The sequence below is a fragment of the Metopolophium dirhodum genome, chromosome 1 (assembly GCF_019925205.1).
Source record: "Metopolophium dirhodum isolate CAU chromosome 1, ASM1992520v1, whole genome shotgun sequence".
NCBI lineage: Eukaryota > Metazoa > Arthropoda > Insecta > Hemiptera > Aphididae > Metopolophium > Metopolophium dirhodum.
Genome location: NC_083560.1, coordinates 45,890,860 through 45,909,894, shown reverse-complemented (window position 1 = coordinate 45,909,894; position 19,035 = coordinate 45,890,860). Strand labels below are relative to the sequence as shown.

At 28.0% G+C, this 19,035-nt stretch overlaps 1 protein-coding gene across 1 annotated transcript; it reads left to right on the top strand.

Moving 5' to 3' along the window:
- Positions 1–18,678: 18,678 nt before the first annotated feature.
- LOC132939480 (craniofacial development protein 2-like) lies at positions 18,679–19,035 on the top strand. Its single transcript, XM_061006671.1, has one exon. It carries the CDS (start codon positions 18,679–18,681, stop codon positions 19,033–19,035), a length of 357 nt encoding a protein of 118 aa, XP_060862654.1.

Sequence of the window (19,035 nt, the reverse complement as noted above, 5' to 3'; positions counted from 1 at the left end):
TTTATTTTTCATAGAAATGAAATATTTCATGAAATTGTCATGAAAATAAATTTCATTAAATTTTAGAACTCTAGATATCCATATCGAGGAATTTGATAAAAATACATTATAATCTTATATGGGCATATATTTCATGAAATAGCAACGCTATTTATAAGTTATTTATTTGTTTATTAGTTTTTTATTCATTTATTCAAAATAAATATGATGAGATAAATATAAGAAATAACGTATCGTATTAAATTAACAGTACCTGTAACCACATACACCATATCACAATAATTCGTATCACTTAACTGTCATTATCATTTTATAAAAATACTGATTTGCAAGGATGAGGATTAACGAGTTAAAAATTAAAATTAAGTTAATTAACTCGTAACTTTTTTTTTCAAATTAACTTTTAACCTAAAAAGTTACTTTTTTTAAAAAAAACTAAAGTAAATTTTTGAATGGGTTTTAACTTTGATGTATCAATTTAAATTTTCCCAGTAATTTTCTTGAGCGTAAAGAAAAACTTAATATTACACCATATTATGTGTCTGGAATTTTTTATTTTTGCAAATTAGCAAATTTTAACTTTACACTAAGTTAAGTTACTTGTTTTTTCAAAGTTAACTTTTAACTTAACAAGTTAACGGAAAAAAATACGTTTAACTTTTACTCAACTTAACTTTATTATTTTAAAAATAACTTAACTTAACGAGTTAAAAAAAATCGTATAATTGCCCAGCCTTGCTGATTTGTATTATAATCCTAATATCTTTATAAAAAATACAAAAACATACAAATAAAGTGGTCACTCAACTGTTTGAGCGGTAAAAAAAATGTTAATTGTAATTTTTTTTTGTAAATTTACTTTACCGGTAAAATTTTACATGGTAAATTTAAGAGACTCACATCATTAGCACTTGGTATACTTCGAACGTGGTTCAAACTACTCTTTAAACATTCATGATATCTCCAAGAACAATTCGAAATTTTCACAAAATCGGGCAAGTAATTTTTGAGAACCCATATAATAGCTACAAATATATATTCAACTCTCATATTTGTTTTAAGATACAATTTCTCTATTCAAAACCATAAGCGTACGACGATTTGATGGATGCTATTTTACCCCATCTGCCAGAGTAACCAATGGCAAACATTTAAAATACTAATTTTTACTAATTATTTCTCCTATAACTAATAGCAACCATTTATAAACAAAAATGTCTATCGTAAATCTCAATATACCTGTTTGAGCACCTCTCCGGATGGAACCAACTGGGTTAAATTGTGAATCTAAAGTTTAGAAGTCCTGGTTGAACTAATTGGGTCTAATTGGGATTCTAAAGCATTCAGGGACTTACTCAAAAACACACAAAAAATGTCCAGTGGTTTAGGAGTAGTTCAATGACATAGAGACAACATTTATTTTTACATATTATATAGACATAGTTTGTTATTATTTTCAAGTATAGTCTCCGAGTCAGGCATCTGGTATTATGGTAATATTTGAGGTTTTTATTCACAAAAGTTCTTCATTAATTGTTCACCTTTTTTTTGATAATTTTAATACAATATTTACATTAAGTACCTATGTAACTATTTTTATTCAATTGTTTGTGTAATAGGTATGAACCAAATGTAGTAATGCCCATAAAAGTTATAAACATTATTATATACTTGACATTTAATTCTAGGGTTTCTTTCTATTAAAGATCGTTGATGTAAGACTAGACTCATTCGATTTACCTAAAAGTACAAAAATGTATTTCATTTATTTGAAATAAGTCAAACACGCTAATAACTTACTAAACACAAAGTTTAAATTTTAAATTCTTACATATAGGTAAATAATCAATTCTTATTTATGATAATTTTAATACGAGATGTAGGTACATTTAACTATAATATACACTATTATCTGTATCTATTTTATTAAGAAAGTTTTATTATTGGTATCTCTGGAGAAATTAAATATTTATTCGTTTTTATCATATATCTGTGGTTTTTACTCACAAAAGTTCTTCATTTATTTTCCACATTTTTATTTATAATTTTAATACAAGATTTACATTAAAGTATGTGTAACTAACTAATACTAAACTAACTAATATGAGGGAACTCAGGGTAAGTTGACGTGTTGCATATAAACAGTGTTAGGAACAGATAACAAAAAAATCATCTGGATAAAGATAAAGATAACAACACTAAATTTTATCTAAGATACAGATAAAAGATACACAAATCAAATTCATCTAACAAAAAGATAAAAATATTTTATTTTTTTTTTTTTTTATTTTATTTTAACAGATAATTTTAGAGATTAAAATTGAAACAACTAATTAAAAAAAATATATATACCGTCATATAATTACACAAAATAATACACACACAAGAGAACTCATGGCTAACAGCCGTTCTTGCCGGGCGGGTGATGGGGTCACCGGCCACTTTTCGTGTCACGTACTATTATTAATTAACAACATTGAAAAGATATTTACGAGTATTGTGTATTTGTGTATACGAAATAATGTTTATTGTTATAATACGTCATGTGCAATTAAAATTGGTTTAGAGATTGTTTATAGTCCATAGATTTTAGATTTATAATATAAAACATAAAACCCGAAATACATAAACAGCATCTCATGTATTGCTCATCTCACTTATTGTCATTAATTTCAGACGCATTGCAAATACGGAAAGAATAGACGGCTGGTTTGTCTTTATTTCTCAATGAATAATATTATATTCTATGGAATTTTGTTTGGGACGGCGGTGGTTATAACTTGCCATCTGTTCTATTAATCGTATTTTAATTATAGTTTAAAAATTTTAATAAAATTCGACATATTTGTTGCGACAGTAATATACTAATATATGCTAATTACATAAATTAATTAGTACCTATATTATATTATATATTATTAACCGAACACAGAATATTAATCACTAATAAGTAATAAGTACTAAATACTAATAATTTATAGTCTTTTCAGAATAACGTCATAAATTTTTAGCTCTGGATGTTATTTTACGTACAAGTTGTGCCTCAGATAATGAGAATAAAAATGAAACATTTTCGAACAGATCTAGCTAATTTTTACCAAAAAATTTACCTTGTAAATTTATCTAGAGAAGTTAAATTTTTATCTAAAATAAATACTTAGATAACTTATATTTATTTATCTAGATAAGATAAAAGATAAAAAAATAATTATCTGAATAATTTATCTAGATAAGTCCTAACACTGTGCATAAGACATATGATGTGTTGCTTACATTTGTATTTTTATAAGATACTAGCTGAATTACCAAAGTAGAAGTAACCAAAAATGTATATTTTGTAAGGACCTTGGTATATACTTCAGTGTCTGTTTGCGCAGGGTAGACGCTTGAAATACGCGCACGACACTTTTGGGGATTTCCACTTTACCGCCCGACACTATGGAGATTTTCACTTAACGTGGCAGTTGGACGGAAAAAGGTCGCTGTCCTGTCCGGGGACCTAAAGGGATGATGAAAAAACTTCCAACACCACTGACATACCCCACCATGCTGCAATTACGCCCTTTTTTTAAAATTATTCTCGATAAATACTTTTTCACTTAGTTAAAAAAAACTGATTGGTGGTGGGAGATGGGAGAAGGGTATGGATTAGTTTAGTCAACATAAATCTAGCAACCCCATAAATTTGACCCAAATTGCACCTATGGTAAAAAGTATTGCCCGAAACAAATAAATTTATGGACACGAGGCACTATGGAAGATAATTAATATTGATAAATAATTGTTTGCTCAATCAAATAGCATGAAAATGTAATACAATGTTAGGTTGTTATAACAGCAATTATAAAAAAACATCATAAATCCACAATATTGTTTTATGAGCCCTCGAAGTTGGAATTATCATAAACTCGCAAAAATGTGCTAATTAATTAGTAGTTAGAAATTCTAACCAACTATGGCAGTTAGTTCAAAAATATTGATCATGGGAACTTGAAACATTTTAAATATATTATTATATTTTATACACACAAGGACATTGTCAAATACAATGTTTTCGTAATATATTAATTCAACCTACTTGTATTACTATACCAGAAAAGTCAATTACTTTAAGAGCAATTCAATCATAAAATACACTTATAGGCTGACAGATAGCTTTTGCAAAGCATTGTTTTTAGTATTCAATTGATACATTTGTACGTATTACGTACCCACTTGCTTGTATATTTTATAATATTAATGTAATAGTGTGCAATAAAAATAAATATGAATTGAACATACAAATTATAATGTCATTATAAATGCACCTATCAATTTATTATTTACCATAACTATGTTATCCATAAGTTCTTTGCATTTTTATATTATTTTACACCTTGCATTGTATAATATAATATAAATAGAGCGTTTCACTAATTTATAACAATATTTTGTCATTCACTTCGAGTTTAAAATGTATACATTTTTCAACTTTTACATATAAGGATTGAAAATTTAAAAGAAGTTTCCACGTAAATAGAATATATATATAAATCACTTAATTCACAATATAATATCATTATATATACTTCGCAATATCATAGGCTGACTGACCGTCTTCGTTTAGAATCGTTTATCTTATACAATGATATTATATCATTGAATTCAAATTTAACACCATTTATTACTGTGGCCCAACTTGCCCACCTTTTCTAAAATTGTTTTTTATAATATTTATTTAAAATAATATCATAATATTAAGTTCGTCATAATGTATTTAATATTTAAACATATATTTAACTTATAGCATAATATTGATGTATTGTTTTTTAAATATTAATGAACTCAGAAATCTATTGATCTAGGTAATTGTATTTATGGTTATCTAATAGGGTATACTTTTAACAACATATATTCTGAATACATATAATACGAATAGATAAAAAAATCTTTGTATACTAATAGAATATATATTTTTCCCTGCTAATAAATTTCAGGTTTGGAATGGTGAATCAATTGTATTTTATTCAAGGAAAAAAACTATTTTTATAGCTAAAAATAATGTGGTTTTTAATAAAAAAATTTGTTTTTGTCACAATTATAATCTATTTTAAAATTTTAAGAATAAAAATATTCAGAATATTTATTTTTTTCAAAAAATTAAAATGTTTTTTTCTAATACAGATAATATACTTGTATGGTTATATAATAATTTATTCCATTGAGGGTACTGTATACTATTTGTTTTTTTATACGTATGTCAGATGGATAAAACACAATCCGCTTTCTATATATCACCTTAATTTAGGTAATTTTAATGTTTTTAAATACTTTAAAGTGGATGGTCTAAATAATAAATGAACAAATTCCGAAAAGAAGATCTTGCTTAAGTACCTTAAATAGAGACATGTATTTAGAAGTTATAGAATGCTTACACCAAGTCAATAGATCAATATATGGTTTCCCAGCCATTGTGGTTTTCATTGCATCAAATGTCGCTGAAATCATTGTAATTATATACGGATATTTATTGTTTCCTAGAGATTATATTAATGATTCTTATTTGGTTGTTTCTTTCATATGGACAACCATATTGACGAGAACAGTCAATGTTCGTCAGTGTTTTCTATCGTACAAAGGCGACATTATTTTCACCGGGGGCCCATTTCCAATTTTGCGCTGCCAAGTTCACGCCAGCAGCACAATGTTTGTTGGAACATGTTTTTTGTGCTAATTAATTTTTATAAAATAAAAATTTTTTTTTAAAGAACTGAGTATAAAATCAAAAGTTAAATGGAAGTAAAATATTTAAATAACTCTGTGAATATATATTAAAAAATGCAATTTAAGAAAAAAATTTAAATAACTTTTTACTTATAAAATAAAAAAATTAAATAAAGAAAAATTTTTAAATAACTCTTCGAGTATAAAAACAAAAATTAAATTAAATTTAAATATTTAAATAACTCTGTGTATATTATAAAAAATGTAATAATAGGAAAATATTTAAATATTTTTTTTTAAATACAAAACAAAAAAATTAAATAAAAAAATACTTTAAACTTAAAACATCTCAATTATTCAGATTCCCAGTAGGTTTATTCGGTAAACTTGTGCTACTGCATGCATAAGGAAAAACATACTAGTTATTATGGATAATCATTGCAATGTACATTTCTCCAAATCAAAAAATGGATGACATCATTCATATTATGAAAAGATCTTTTTATTTTAATTAACATTGTTTTATATATATTATTAAAAAGTTTTGTTAGTATTTTATTCTTTTTTATTAACAAAAAAATAAAATATTTAATATAATATGTCAATATTATTTGAAAATATAGTGACATAAAAATAATAATTGTTTTATTATAAAGTAAAAATGTTAAATATTTCACTTTTATTTAATTTTTTATTATGTACTCAAGATGTTATTTAAATAATTTCTTAATAGAATAAATGAATAAAAAAAACACAATAATTGCCAAAGCTTATAAAGCTATTAAGCACGAAAGTACATTTGATGTATTCTTGTCCGAATAACTTATGGCCACCAACAATAAATAAATTCTAATTAGTAATTTCTACTAATTATTTCTCCTATAACCCATAGAAACCATTTATAAACAACAATTTCCATTGTAAATCTCAAAATCCCTGTCTGAGCACCTCCCCGGGTTAGGATTAATGGATCCAATTGTGAGTCTAAACCATTCAAGGATCCACTTAAGCACACACAACAAATTTCATTCAAATCGGTCCAGCCGTTTAGGAGGAGTTCAGTGACATACACCCTTCCAGTAGAATTATATATATAAAGATAAATAAAAATGTCATGCCACAGTGTTTGTTATTGAATACCTCCGAAACAGCTTGACCGAAACCAAATAATGTTCTAATTATTAATAGGTAGTTGTAATAAATATCTAATGAAATGGATCAAGTACGATAGAGAAATTTGGAATAAATCAGACTTAATGGAATACTTTCGTTTATTATATATATTATTTATTATTTATTATTTATATTAATATCAGATAATCGTAAGGCAAATACAGAAAAAATACAATATTTTTAAATGGTTCTTTTAAAATTGATATCGATAAATAATTGTTCACATACTCAAAAAACGTTAAAAGTAATACAATAATCCTCATAGGTTGTTATTACATCAATTTAAAAAAATTACATAATCCATAATATTTTTTATGAGCATCTGACGTTCAAATTTTGACATAATCACGATAATTAGCCAATTAATTAGTCGTTAGAACTTTTAACCAACTAGTCAATTAGTTAATTAGTACCTATAAAATATTGTTCATGGAAACTTGAAACTTATTAAATATATTATTATATTTTATACACACAATGACATTGTCGAATATAACATTTTCGCAATAGATAAATTCAACCTATTTGTATTACTATCAGTAAACTTTATAGCAATTCAAACATAAAATACACTTATTAATATAGACTGACGGACAGCTTTCGCAAAGCAATGTTTTTATTTTTTAAATGTATTAATTAAGAATTTGATATTACTTATATTAAAGCGCTGGACTATATTATAATATTTTTTCCTCAGCAGTACTTACTCTATTCCAAACCTTACTAATTTATAGTTAATTAACAATTTGTTTATATATTTATTTTGTATGTACGGTGGATTAATAAATATAATTATTATGAGTATTATTGTAGAATGTCTGACTATAATAACATTTTTAATAAACTAACAAATAATTAATTATACAATCGCTAAACAATTTGAATCTGTTTAATACATATGATAATATTATGTACACTGTTTACAATTTGTAAAAAAACCAACCTAATCATTTTTTTAATGATTTGTACCAAGTGGTTAGGTTATGGTACTTTAATTAGTAACGGGTGTGAGTGTGACAACCTCGTGGATCCCAGTCATTGGCGTATGGAAGATGGCGCTCCCATTGCCCAGCACTATTGTGCTGCAATAGCTATCCCATGACCTTGATCGGTTGGGGGATCTGGTCTTCTGGTTTTGGGGTTTAGAGACGGCCTAGTGACCCATCCTAGTGAAAGATCATTGTTAAGAAACCTACTACTACTAAGCCTCGGACAAAGATTTTGGAAAATAGAAATGGAGCTAAAACTGAAAAACCTGGAAACTTTCGATTTGGAACATGAACATTAGATCTTTATACACATCTGGGGCCCTTAAAATTCATTAATAGTATATTCAAGAAATATTATGTAGATTATAACATGACAATATTTTACAGAGGAAATGGTAATGGAAGGCACAAATATAGAGTGGGTTTTATTGTAAAAGAGTCTTTAGTAAAATTAGTAAAGAAGTTCAAAGCAATTGATGATCGATTATGCTATATAATAATAGAAGCAAAAACCAATGATTATAAAGACTCTTTTTACGATAATCTATAAAGAGTATACGACATGATACATAGAAATTACATAAGAATTCTATTTTTTGAACAAAATGCTCAAGTAGGGCGTGAGCATGCTTTTACACATACTATAGGAAAAGAAAGTATGCATATTGAAAGCAATAATAACGGACTCAGATTAATCAGCTTAGTCTCAACCAAAGGATTAATTATAAATAGTACCCAGTTTCAACGTAAAGAATATAACTATAAATATAGTCTGAAATTTACGTCGTTTTTATACCGTGTTACACTATCACAATTTATACTTTGGTCAATGGTATTATTTTATTGTTTTAACTTTTCAGGTCATTATAATTGTTTTAAATACTTGTCAATGCATTGTTCTTTGAGAATATATACTACTAACATCATACATAAAGTGGATGGTCTACATCAGTGGTGGCCAAACTACGGCCCGCGGGCCAACTCCGGCCGCCATCATTTAATATCTGGCCCGCAAAAGAACTATAATATTTTACATTTACGGAAAAAAAAAAAAATTAAAAATACAGTATACATTCTAATATTATTCTATAAACATAATATAAATAGCATTATCGTATCTTATCTTATTTTCGTAGAAACAACAATGTAGGTACCTACAACGAGTAATATTACTGTGCTCGTTGCGCGACCAATTTTATCTACATTGTAGTTTCTACAGCCATCGTGCTGATCAGTCGTTATTCGTCTAATCGTCTGCGGTCAGGACGTAACTAATATAAAGTTAATGTTGTTATTAAGTTGTGTATTGTAAAAGTTCATTATGTTTAACAAAAAACGGAAAATCGAATCGGAATGTCGTGTTTTTCAAAATCAGTGGGTAGACGATTACTTTTTTATAGAATGGCAAAATAAAGGTATGTGTATAATATGTAAAGAAACTATTGTAGTTTTAAAAGAATATAACATAAAACGGCACTATGAAACTAAACATAAAGACAAATTTAAAAATCTAGAAGGAAAAGAAAGAGTAGAAAAATTTAATTTCTTAAAAAAAAATCTTAATTTTCAACAAAATATATTTAAGAAAAAATGTGAACAAAACGTGTCTACTGTCCGTGCTAGTTATCGAGTTGCTCAGTTAATAGCCAAAGAAAGTAAATCGTTTTCTGATGGAGAATTTGTGAAGAAGTGTATGTTACATGGTATTGATGAAATATGTCCTGAGAATAAATGTTTGTTTGAACAAGTTAGTTTGTCACGCCAAACAATTACTTGAAGAATAGAAGATCTTGGACTTAATCTTTTTGAACAAGTGCAAGACAGAGTAAAACTTTTTCAATATTTTTCAATAGCATTAGATGAGAGTACAGATATGGTAGATACGGCACAACTTATAATTTTTTTACGAGGTGTGAATGCAAATTTTGAAATAACAGAAGAGTTGGGAGCGTTGGAGAGTTTGAGTGGTACTACAACAGGAGAAGATACATATTCAAAGCTTTATTAAATAACACATTAACAAATTAATACATTTTAAAATATGTTTTGTAAGTGTAAAACGATATTTTGTATATTTTATATTTATTTTTATATGTGTAGTTAATAATTTATTTAAAAATAATTTTTGGAAATGTAAGATTTAATTTTTTTTCATTTGTAGTAATTATTAAGTTAAGTATTAAATAAAGACATTAAAATTATTAAGTACAATAAAAACGTCGTTAAATATGAAATTATATACCTATACCTAAAATTCTGGTAAATTAAAAGTAAAAAAAATTTTTATGGACCGCGGTAAAATTTTTTTTTTTTCTGGCCCGAGGTAAAAAAAGTTTGGCCACCACTGGTCTACATAATAAATGAACAAATTCCGGAAAGAAGATCTTGTTTTAGTACCTACAGAGACATGTATTTAAAAGTTATAGATTGCTTACACCAAATTAATAGATCAATATATAGTTTTCAGGCCATTGTTGTTTTCGTTGTATCAAATTTCGCAGAAATCATTGTTACTATATACGGATATTTATTGTTTCCTAGAGATTATGTTTATGATTCTTATTTGGTTGTTTCTTTCGTATTGTTGTTAACGAAAACAGTCAATATTCTAACCTTATACACGATTGGGGTGACTCTACGGAAAAAGAGGTGTTTATATTATATTATATATTAATTGAATTTATTGTAGATTTAATTAGCTTTTTAAAGTTATTTTCTATTTACTCTTACCACTTAAAACTTTTATGAAAAAAAAGGAATAATTGTTAAATTTGTTCATAGATATCAATAATTTAACTTTCTTAATAACATACACGTAGATAGTGAATATAATGTACCTCTGTACTAAAATTATTAGTAAAAAGAAATGATTATTATAATTATGTAAAAATTTAAAATTTCAACGTTGTGTTTAGTGTTATAAACTAGCTGTTGAGACAACTGCTTAGTTTATAATTTGCAGGTAGCAAGACTGTTTGTAGGGGATTTCTTAGGTGGAGTTGACGAAATAATTAGACTGGTTGAAAGTTTAAGTTGTTTATTGAATTCTGTTGCATAAAATATTCCAAGTCTAATTCGACTAAATTGATATGTAGTCTTTCGCGAAGTTGCTCGCCTGTACTGTGGTGTCACACGTCTAATTTACAGGCCGTTTCGGGTCTGGTTTTATAGGGCCTCCTGCTCTCACATTTCCCCCTAGTCTATCGACTTATCTGTGGACTTCACAGGACGTTGTTCAATTAATTATCGATATATTCCCAGGCCTGGTTAATCCGTGAATCGTGTGATTGTTGGCACTCCGCAGTCCAAAATGCACTAAAAACGCGAAATGAAAATTCGTGTCGGGCTTTACCGATACAACAATGTATCAATTTGAGTACTTATGTATTAGATTTAGTCATTTAGAACAACAAACAGTTGGCTATTTAAGTATTATAGGTCTGATGCATGGCATGATATATTATAATATTAGATTAATATATTTTCTATACAATTATTATAATATTATTATTATGGTAACGCCTTTTTTTTATAATATTTATTGTATGACAATCAAACCAAAATCATTATTATTACTTGTTAAGGTCACAGTTGTTAAATATGAAATTTATTTAAATATTTTTTAAAAATGTCCATCGATGGAAACGTTCAATATTATCTATACAATTCATAAACACCATATATTATAGCATAATATTACCTACAATTATTGTGTATTATCTGCAGCATAATTGATTCTAATTTTAATAATCTAAAAATTTACATACTTCATAATACTAAAAAACTTAAAATCAAAAAAAAATTTCTAATTAATTTAAATTGAGTTTAGTAGTTAGTTACCTATCTATTACGATTTCATTATTTTCTTTTTGAGATTTTGAGAAAAGCGTACGTTATCTGATCTGGGTTTGTTTATAGTGTATTGCGCCATTCAACAAACATAAGTTTAAAAAAAAAAAAGGTGATCAAGTGGTTGTCGCTCTGCTGTACAATAGGTTACAAGTGGGTCGCTGTAATGAATAGTGTTAAATTTTAATTCAATGATATAATATCATTGTATAAGAAAAATTTTTAATTTTTAATTTTAAATTTGATACATTTTGTCAACATTTGAACTTAAAATGCCTATAAAAAAAATTTTGCCTATGTATTTTTAATATTTTTCCACTGCTATTGTAACAATATATCAAGAGCCTTGTATTAAATTTTCACGCTTTTTTACCCGGAGAATAATATTTGATTGAGAAAAAAAATCGAAAAAAATTGAAAACTTACAATACCTGTAAACTGCACAAAAAGAGTCAAAACAATTTAATAATTTTATGGTGTATAGAAAATGAGAATATAAATTCATTGAAATTTTCATGTATCTATAGTTATTAGTTTTTGAATTACAACAAAATAAGAAAATCGCTACATGAGATTTCGAGTGATTATCCAATGTTGTAAAAATATGAATTTTTCGCTCAAAAAAAATTAATTTTACTTTCTTATAGACATTTTTTTTTTGATAAACGTAGACAAACTTATGAGGAATCTTGTATTACATTTTTTTACATCTTATAGATTTAAACAAAAATATTTTTATAAATTTCCAACTCAAAATAATTAGCGAATTTTCGTGATTTTTACGTATTTTGTCAAGATTTGAACTTTAAATGCTTATAAAAAAATTATGACTATGTTTCTTTAATATTTTTCAAATGTCACTGTAACAATATAATAGGAACCTTTTGTTAAATTGTCAAGCTTTTTAATACAACAAATAAAGTTTTATTGACATCCATAGAAAAAAAACTAAAAAAATTGGAAAATGAAATTTTAAAAACGTCTCAAAATAAGTCAAAATATTTTGAAAATGTTATGGTACATATAAAATGCTAATATGAACATTCAGTCAAAATTGTATTGATCTACGGTCATTGGTTTTAAAGTCATACCAAAAACCGAAATATATTTTGCGTAAAAATTCCCGCTTTTTAAAATTTCTGTGGTTTTAAATATTGACATCCCCAATGCACCAATAATATTCACTTTTCCATCAAACAAGATACTGAAGTTGAAAATCGAGTGTTTATTTCGACTGTTTATCATGTTAACCGACCCAAAATCATATAAAATAAAAAAAAAACACAAATTATTGTAAAACCAATACATTCATCATTCCGCTCGGAATCTAAAAACATATAGGTAAAAATACAATAGGTACCTACAAAAAAAAATATTACATTTCCATGTAGGTACTAAAATATGTTGTAGATACATTAAACGGTAACGAACGATATACAAATTTAAGCATAAGACATTCTATAATTTAATTTCAATGATGTCTGCAAAGTTTTGTTATTTATAATGTTACCTAAACAAATGTCGCAGTTCTCTATCAGGTTTTATTCAAACCGTTTATTGTTTAAATTAAATTAAATAAATAAGGGAACGTATTCTGAAAAAAAGCTAAAATATTGAACATTTAAAATGTCCGTAAACAGTTTTAAAACCGTTAAAATATTTTAAAAATGTTATCAATAATGGGAATTGATAAAATAAACATAGTGTACATTTCATGTATCTTTTTTTTTCCTGGAAAAATCCACTACATGGAGGCCGTACTGCTGTGGCATTGCTTAGCCGCCATGTAGCATCGTTTATTTAATACACATTTTTACACATGTGTTTCGGCTCACATGGGGAAGTGGCATACCTTCCTTAGCGATCGCTAGTAGGTATCCACATAACCCAATCCCATGATGTCTTACAATTCTTTACATTGCCTTAGCCAAACGGGGATGGCCGAGAAATGCCCCGGGCGATCCCCTTACATTTTAGCAATTTAGTTTTGCAGTTTCAAACTGTGTTCGACGTCTTCCCTAACCGGCCTGTGCCCGACGTCCTAGACATCTCGTTCATAGGATCCTCTTCACGAACCGGTCTGGGCGAGTACTAGTTATAGGGGTGTGGTGTGTAGGTGTGTACTTGTGTGGGTGTGTGCTTAAACACTATGTGAATAAATGTATAACAGTAAGGGTTTAGGCACAATATCAGCGTATAATTTCAGTTAATAATAATACACGGGCCGAACGAATATAATAATAATATGTAAATTAAAACTCACAAATATGACGGTGCTCGGCTGGCCAGCTTCTACCCTTCCTATAATATTTATAACAATAATAATAATAATAATAATAATAATAAACAACACACACTGGGCGTCGCTACAATATTTAAAAAACAATATATAAAATCCAGGCGATTAGCGCCTTACATAAAATAATATATAAAATTCAGGCAATTAGCGCCTTACAAAAAACAATATATAAATTACAGGCTATTCGCGCAGGTTAGTTACCCTGGCCCCGCCACTTACGATTTATAAATGGAAATTAATGTCAAATTAAGTAATATCATTTGTAATCATTTGTAACCACAAAAAAAAATGTGTAACCCATCCACTTCGGCTTAAAACGAAGTTTCCATGTGGCGGGGCCACGGTAACGTCACTACAGCCCGCCATTACAGAAGTTCGACTTGTAGGTACTTAAAAACTAGTGGAGATTATGTAATATCATTTGTTATCATTTGTAACCACAAAAAAAAATTTGTAACCCACCCACTTCGGCTAAAAACGAAGTTTCCATGTGGCGGGGCCACACAATCATAATCATGTTGAGTAAAAACGCTTAAAATTTAATAGAAGGCTCCTAGGTTATTGTTTCAAAGGCAGATGAAAAAAATTAAAAATCCTTAGTCACAGTTTTTATTTATAAGCATTTAAAGTTCAAATTTTGACAAAATACAGAAAAATCACGAAAATTAGCAAACTATTTTGAGTTGAGAATTCATAAAAATTTTTCTTTTTAAATCTAAGATTTGAAAATGTAATATAAGATTACTCATAAGTTTTTCTACCTTTATCAAAAAAAAAAATGTCTACAAGAAACTTAAATTAAATTTTTATGAGCGTCTGAAATTTATATTTTTACAACATTTGATATTCACTCGATTTCTCATGTAACAATTTTCTTATTTTATTGTAATTAAAAAACGAATGACTGTAGATACTTGAAAATTTCACTGAATATTTATATTAGCATTTTCTATACACGATAAAATTTTGAAAATATTTTGACTCTTTTTGAGCTGTTTACGGACGTTGTTAGTTTTCAATTTTTTTAGTTTTTTTTTCTATAAATATCAATAAAATTTTATTTGCTAGGTAAGAAAGCGTGAAAATTTAATATAAGACTCCTGATATATCATTCTAATAGTAGTTAAAAAATATTAAAAATACATAGGCACAATTTTTTTTTATAAGCATTTAAAGTTCAAATTTTGACAACATTTATCAAATTTATAATTTATTAATTATTTTGTGGTTAAAAATGTATAAAATGTTTAACTTTTATGGCTAAGGATTGAAAATTTAAAACAAGGCTCCACGTAAATAGGTTATATATAAATTACTTTATTCACGATAATATCATCAAATATACTTGGTAATATCATAAGCTGACTGACCATTTTCGCTCAGAATCGTTTTTCTTATACAATGATATTATATCATTGAATTCAAATTTAACACCATCCATTACAGTGACCCACTTGTAACCTACTGTACAACAGAGCGACATCCACTTATCCACCTTTTTTTATTATTATAAATAGGTACTAAAAATTCTTTATTAAACATGTATTAGTGCTTACAACTAATCATAATTTTCTAAATAATTAATGTTTATTTGATACTTAATCTAAAAACATTGAAGTTAATTTTGGTAGTCAGTTTGAAAATCAATGTTTGAATAAACATTTTTGAAAAAGTAATAAAATAATGCTTATATATTATTTATTCTTTTGTACTTATATACATATTATATGAAATTATTGCCTAAAATAAATTCTTTCTGTTTTAAATATACAAATTTGAAAGTGTCAGGTTAACTACTAGGTATACCATTTCGTTACAAAACTTAAAATATACATATACAAAATATAATAAAAAAAAAATAAATAAAAATGACGAAAAAAATAATTTAGTAAAATAAAATTTAAAAGTAAAATGCAAAAAAAAAACAATAGCTTAACTAAAATAACGTACAGCCAATTTATTTAGGAATGGCAAATCTTTATTTGTTAACACAGGCTTTATAGGAAGTTTAGAATAAATAAATAAATAACTATTTTTTGTCAACAAAATGACTAAAAATAAATTAACACTAAATATACGCTCGATAAAAAATGTTAAGTAGTGTTCACAAAATTTAAGTTGCAATTGATCGGTATAGTTTTGATTATAAAAAAATATATAAAATTAATTCAGCATCATAATGAAATTTCTGAAGATTTTTATACGCTTAACAGGTGAATTAAAACGCGAATTAATGCTACGTTAGCATTTCATTTATCGGCATAACAGTCAGTCACATTTTCTTCATTCATAGATCGTTTCCATAAGTTTTGTTCTTATACATTTAAAAGTGATGGCACGTATACGGTTTGAGGTTGCGTTTTCGTTGTATGGAATTTCAAAAGTTCAGCTACGATGATGGCAACTTGAACAATTCCTTTTCCCTCCAGAATATCCACAGCACAACAAATCAGTTTCTAGAAAAAAATTAGTGCTGTTAAAAAATTAATGCTTATAATATATTTCTTTATGTTTTCTTGTTTTGATATTCCTGATTGGTGTGAGTATTGAATGGTCTGTATAGATCAGACAATACTCCGGAATGTCTATTTTACCTACCCCAGTAAGTGTTATTTTATACGGGACTTAACGACAGGCTACTGTTACCACCTGATGAGTGCAATAATATAGCCACGAATTTTGATACTGAAGTTTATGTCATATAGTGGTTTGCAAACTCAAATATCTAAGGTTACATGTGTCTAACTGACTGCCTGGATTGTTGTACAAAGATATCTCACAATTTTCTTTCTTAGTACGTTTAAAAATGGATTCTAGTCCTATACATAATTTAAACGAGAACAGTGATTTACATTTATAATATTGAGGTCCTGTAAGACTAAAATGGTATTCATTATCTAAGCTTACTGCTAAATATTGTGTATCTGGATTTATTAGAGCTATATTCCCGTTCGGAATAGTTATTGGCAAGGGGATGTTATGATAGAGATTAAATGTTATGTTTGACAATAACGGTATTCTTGCTACATACATGAGGGTCTGTTGTAGATACACTACACTTAAGTAGATGCTCTAAAGAGTTCAGGAAGGTCTAAATGTGATTCTACATCGGGGAGGTCTAAAGTTGGGGGTAACGTAAGTTGATTTTCCTTTATTTCGTGATAAAGTTCTGAGGGTGGATAAACACTAGTGTGCATCAATCCATTTAAAGCGAAATTAACTATTTCTTTGGAGGTCTGAGTTTCCCATGCAAACTGATTTAACAGAATGACTAATGTAGTAGTATGCTCATCGAATAGATTTTTAGCGTTTAAAATATCGATTGCGTTCAACATTTGTGTTGATTGTTCAGATAGTTTTTGGATATTTGATTTTGTTTTCAGAGAATCTGTTACTAAATCGTGAATCGTGAAGTTCACGTCTTGTACAATACGTAATTCTTTTTGTGCCAGATGTAAAGATTTTTGGTTGGATTCATGTAGATTTTGGATTTTTGAGTAGAAGAATTCTGCGTCTTCATCTGAACAAATGCCGAGGAGGACGTTTGTTAGCCTACCTAATGCGTTAATTAGATCCTGATTTCGTCTAGACAGATGTTCTTAAGTTTTTCTACTGGGTACTAAGATTTTCATTACAGAGTTAAAATTTAATTCTATTTCATGAATGATAAGGTAGGTGGTTTGTAAAAATGTGATACAGACATTATTTAGAGTCTCTTCTCCTTGATCTTTAAGTTGTGTGCAAGTGAATTGGAAGTTATCCCTGAGGTTCTGAAATTTATTATCGTAAATAGTAAGATTGACATATGTCACAAAGTCCCAGTTTGAGTAAGAAATTCTGATTGGACTTCTTGATTCAAAATAAAGACCAGTAGTATTTCTGAGTTACGTTACGTGTACATGCTTGTCTATGTTTTCTAATCTTCCTGCTATGATTATGGTGAACACCCTGAAACATAGTATGAGTTACTCATGGAATAATCTTAACAGGTTCCTGTATAATCGCGTCTGCTTATTACGTTTGAGAATAGTCACGTTGGGAGAATCTGTATGGACTTCTATCGCAGGATATGGTCCTAACCATTTATGTGCTAATTTGCTTTTACTGGCTTTTTCTTGAACGAGAACTTTGTTGCCTACGTTAACCGTCAGAGGTGTGATTTTCTGGTTCTTTGGATTTTAGTTTCGATTCGATTTGTTGTTTGGTTACCATTTGATGAGTTTCCTGCATCTGTCTTTTCATTTAAAATTGATAATCTTGGTAATTATACTGAGGTTCTGGGGTGCGTGTTAGAGAATTCGGAACGACGAGAGGATATCCATAAACCACCTCGTGAGGCTGGTATCCCGTGGATGAATGTACTGATGAGCTGTGGCAATACATTGCATAACGGATGTAAGTGTCCCAATTCTTCAGATTTTTATTAGAGTAGTTTCTTAGATAGATAGCCCGCAAGGGTACTCTATTTTAGAGGAACGAGCCTAACGTACCCGCGGACCCTAGTTATGTTGGGCCCTCCATTAATGGGGGTTGTCGTGGGGTTGATTACCCTACACATAAAACACCAGTGATTTCGAAACAACAACAAACAATTCCTCGGACAATGGAGTTTACGGATATACTAATTGGAACCTGGAATGTGCGTCGATGTATAGGACTGGAGTTATGACGACAATTGTATCGTGTCTTGAGCGATACAAATTGGACATTACCGCTTTTCAAGAAGTAAGATGGGATGGATCTGGTAGTTTAAAGACACAGGATATGACAATCTTCTATAGCGGAGGAGAAAAACATGAAAGAGGTGTGGGTTTTGTAATTAAGAACAGTATTCCGAAAAATGTTGTGAGATTTGAACCAATAAATGATAGAATATACTATGTTGAACTTAAAGGTAAATGGTTTAACATACTACTAATTAACTGCTACGCTCCCACTGAGGAAAAAAATGAAGAAATAAAAAATGCTTTTTACGAAGAACTGGATAGGATTTACGATGCGTTACCAACCGGAAAGCCATAA

What these genes read in the sequence shown, in the direction of transcription:
- LOC132939480 (XM_061006671.1), top strand. Translation starts at nt 18,679, where the DNA reads ATGACGACAATTGTATCGTGTCTTGAGCGATACAAATTGGACATTACC.